The 4778-nt window shown below is 41.4% G+C and overlaps 1 protein-coding gene across 1 annotated transcript in view; it reads left to right on the top strand.

The window, feature by feature from the left end:
* The window catches only part of LOC106875430 (alkaline phosphatase, germ cell type), a 184135-nt gene that overhangs the window by 121071 nt on the left and 58286 nt on the right, over positions 1-4778 (top strand). The window contains exon 5 of the mRNA XM_052976834.1: positions 2442-2608. Coding sequence (XP_052832794.1) covers positions 2442-2608 — 167 coding nt within the window. The remainder of the gene's footprint in view (positions 1-2441; positions 2609-4778) is intronic.

The raw sequence follows: 4778 nt of genomic DNA, 5'->3' as shown, positions 1-4778 counted from the left end.
TATATTGTCATTATTCAGTTCATTTCAAGATTTCTTGCCAATAGAGAAAGAGCCGGTTTCTAACCTAGATCCAAGGCTCTAACCTAGACGGGAAGCGAGGTAAAGTGACCTCATGACAGATGTGTTGAGGGGATCATTTTAGAGGACTAGTCAAGAAGCAGGGTCTTGGAACAGCCTCTTCCCTCACCGGGGAGTCGAGTGTAACAGGTGTCGAGGGGATCGTTTGAGGGGAATTAGTTCTTTCTGGTATGTACAACTATCGATTTTTGCTCCTACCTGTGACTCGAAACTTGGATATTCTGTTACCGATTGCATCTCAAGTAAGTATTGTCATATATTCGTAATCTATAAAACACAGGATGTGTGTTTGTCATGTCATTAAAACTCGTGATCTACCCAACAGATTCTAATGAAATTTTACACAGGCATTACACAGGGTCCATGGAATGTCATAGGGCAAAACAATTTTCAACTTCTTGCCTAATGCCGGCCTAGGGGCAGCGCAGCGTCAATGACCGTAACTTGAACAGTATCCAGTCGATTTCCTCCAAATTTGCAACAAACATTAATCAGGCTCTTCGAATTATTGTTGACTAAAACAAATTTCCGACGCCGATTATGTCCCCGCCCCCAAATGCAGATTAATCAGGTTTGTGTGTGCTTCACTGGGTTTTATCTTTGTTCAGGGCCATTTTCTGACGATAAAATATCCTTTTCTACTTTAGGAACGAGGCCCGAAATTTTGGGGGAGGGGGCCAGTCAATTAGATCGACCCCTGTACGCAACTAGTATTTAATTTATCGATTCCGAACGGATGAAAGGCAAAGTCGACCTCGGTGGAAATTGAACTCAGAACGTAAAGACAGACGAAATACTGCTAAGCATTTCGCCCGGCGTGCAAACGTTTCTGCCAGCTCGCCACCTTCGACGATGAAATATTGACACTACTTATGCATATAAGTAGTATATAATATTTCATGAAAACCTTTTTGTCCAATTTGGCAGAGGAAATGAGAACATGAAAATTTTTGTCGGCGCCCTGTTGATGCTTCATGTTACCATCGCGCACAACACCGAGCCATGATCGTGTGTGCGGCAGGGTAAAGGCACAACAAACCCATTCATCCATTCTCAAGAAGTGCCCTTTTGGTTCACGTTTCCAATCCTGCGCCTCGCAGCATGGCCTGGCAGTATGTCTGCTTTCTATGTCATCCATATGACTGAACTATATAATGGAAAATGTTCATACAAAAAAAAACAAAAAAAAACTGCTGTTGTGACTCACAGCCATTTGAGTTTGACTGCGTGACCACTTCCGGAAGCTACGCTCGCCACCTGATTGGTCGCTCCCTGTGTTCCCTCTCCCGTTTAGTCGGACGAGTAAATACAGGGTGTCCCAGAATTAACGATGATTTGGGTGAAATCGGATGCATTTAAAGAAAAAAAACTCACTTTTATCTATGTTTATCATGTTTAATATATGTTAAAAGCGTATAAATTTTGAATTTTGTTTATAATTTTATTTTTATTCCTGTTGGACCCCTCTTACTTGTCCATGACAGCTTTTTTTCAATTTGGCAGCAATCATTTTCTTTACGTCCATCCCCAAGATGGAGCAATCATTTAACTGAGCTTAAAGAACACATTCAGTTAGCAGTGCAAGAGCTAATTCCTTAAATGCTTCAAAATATGTTTCACAACATTAAGGAGAGATTTGAAGTATGCAAGGATACAGACATGTTGAAAATTTTCAATAAAAGTTTGACGTATGATTTATAAATCTATTTTGGTAATAAATAAAATTCTGTCAGTTTTAAAATTTTTTTCTCAATTTCATTGCAACAGATAGTTAATTCTGGAACAGCCTGTATGGTGTAGCGTTGTTAGTTGTTGCGTTGCTCGAGTAAATATTAAAATTAAAGGTCTTCTCGCCGTAAACGTCCCATCTCTTTGTTAAGAATATTGTATCAAGGAATATATTATCCAAAATATATCTCTCCTTTATAGGCGTGGCTGTGTGGTTGAGAAGCTTGCTTTCCAACCTTGTAGCCTTCGGTTCAGTCCCACTGTGCGGCACGTTGGGCAATTCTCTTTCATTACTGCTCCGTGCCGACCAAAGCCTTGTGTATTATATAATTGTCATTACTGTATTGATAAAATAACACATACAACTTACTTATTATTGTCATATACTAAACAAACGGAAGTTTGTGTATGAAATTGATCTTTTTTCCACTTTAATTATTACATGTTTTTTTCTTATAAAATACACACATACAGGAGGAATAAATCTGTATATATAATAACACTTTGAATATTGCTCCCGAGAAAGAGTAAAAGTAATTACCCGATCAACGACGGATATTACTGCTAGTATATTCTAAAACATGAATAACTTTAACCTTTCTTTTATTCCTTTTTATTTTCCTTTCCCTTTTCAGGCAAATCAGTTGGTATTGTAACCACAACAAGAGTCACTCATGCTACACCTGCGGCCACTTACGCTCACTCTCCGAATCGTGACTGGGAGAGTGACCGTTTTATGCCCAAGAACACGTCATGTAAAGATATAGCACGACAACTGATTGAAGATAATCCTAATATCAATGTAAATTCTTTATCTTTTATCTTTAGTCTTATATTTGCTTCAGTCATTAGACTGCGGCCATACTGGGGCACCACCTAGAAGGGTTTAGTCTAACAAATCGACCTGACTACTTAATTTTTTTTTTATAAGTATGGTACTTATTGTATAGGTTTCTTTTTCTGAACCGCTACGTTACGGGGGCGTAAACAAACCAATAGAGGTGTGAGGACAAACACTCTCACTCTCACACACATACCCACATATATACATCGGGCTTTCACACAATTTCCGTCTACCAAATCCATGGTACCATGCAGTGGAGCTAAACCCGAAACCACGTAGTTGCAAGGTGAGCTTTTTAACCACATAGCCATATCTGCATCCATTCTTAATCACTCAGTCATACTAAATGTATTTTCCCACGCATCCCCAGTTGTTTGAAAGATCTGTTCACTCAACTAACTTTGAATTCAGCTCTCGCTTCCCCCACCTTCTGTGCTTACTTTGTGGATCTCCAGGACTTTACATATCGCAAGCTGGAGACCACTGGCCTAGAGATTCCCTCGTTGGTTCTTAACTGAAATATTGAGCAGTGCCTGGTTGTCACGAAAACGTCATTCATTGAGGAATAGGACGCTATGTGTATATATTTTAATGCGAATTTGGTTTCATACTAGGTCCCTAGTCAGAAGGGAACAATTAGTTGCAGCTGAGAATTTGGCTCACTGGGCATTCGGCTTGTTTTCGCGACAGTACTTTTTAGCACTGGAGGCAAACACACGCATTCACCTCCACTTGTACACACACTTATGCACACGCACGCACGCACATGCAGAAATATACACGTACAGGTAAAGAGAGTGGGAGAAAGAGAGAATGGGAGGGAGAGGGAGGAGACATTAAAATTTATTAATTGAACTCGATTGATATAAGCACTTTCCTTTTCCTCATACACAAAAAGAAATATGTTTATACAATAAACAGACAGAGAGGAGGGGGAAGGAGAAAGAGAGTATGAGGAAGAAAAGAGGGTGGAGGGAGAGAAAAAGGGAAGGAGAGAGAAAGGGAAGGAAAGAGAGAAACAAGGAGGGAAAGAGAGAAACAAGGAGGGAAAGAGAGAAACAAGGAGGGAAAGAGAGAACGAAACATCCAAACGTTTGATATCAAATAGGTCATCGTCAAGTCAGCCATGTCAAATAGGCAACGCCAATGCAGCTATACCAAAAGTTCTCATGCTCAAAGTTAGTATACTACTGATATCCCTGCTTCTCATAGCAGAGATACAGGAAAAGATACAGCTGGGACGGGCACAGGAAATCTGAAGCTACGGTAACATCTTATGCATCTCGTACTCGGAACACGTCACAAACGAACAGCTTCTTGAAACCTTTCAACACCATTTTTGTCCCTCCCTCATCCACCTGTGAGTGCCGGCTCATGACCTAGTGGATTGGGTGTTGCACTCACGATTGCAAGGTCGTGGTTTCGATTATCAGCCGGGCGGTGCAATGTGCTTCTTCAGCAAAACATTTCATTTCACGTTGCAACCAATCCACCTAGCTGTAAATGAGTAATCCGGCTACGAACTGGCGTCCCGATCAAGCGGGGCGCTGTGCTCACGCTCATTTATTTGCTATGGAAACCGGGTAACCGGTCGGCCCTATTTGTCCTACGAATCGAGATTGTAACGTCTAACACCATGCTATCCACCCATTAACAATTTTCCTGTTCCGTGGTAGTTGGCCCCCTCATTTAGGATGTCACATGCTGTGACACCTTCTCCAGCGGCAATTTGACGTGTTCATCTACCAGCCCAGGCTCCGCTGCTCGTCAGGCTGAGAAAAGCACACAATCAAGATATCGGGACAGGTGGAGACCCCTGGAGTTCTCGGCCCCCGAACCATATCCCTATTTACTGCAATCGGGTCGGATATGGCTGTCGCAAGTGCAAGCCCCGTGAGTCAAAGAGGCTGTTCCAGCGCAACTCCTTTGCCATCCTCCGAGGCAACGCCTTTCCAAATTTGTCTGCTGGATCCCTGAGGCAGTCTGACAAGTCTTTTTAGGTATTTCTTTGCTGTGAAGAATTTGTAAACTTTTGCTACGTTATAATCAATATCTTAGAAGACAAGTTTTTTTTATTAAATTAAGAAGGAGAATGACGAGGCTTTGAAAACTGTGACGTAATAGAGCT

This window comes from Octopus bimaculoides, chromosome 25, assembly GCF_001194135.2.
Source record: "Octopus bimaculoides isolate UCB-OBI-ISO-001 chromosome 25, ASM119413v2, whole genome shotgun sequence".
NCBI lineage: Eukaryota > Metazoa > Mollusca > Cephalopoda > Octopoda > Octopodidae > Octopus > Octopus bimaculoides.
The sequence above is the reverse complement of the archived record's forward strand: the minus strand, read 5'-3'. Positions and strand labels throughout refer to the sequence as shown.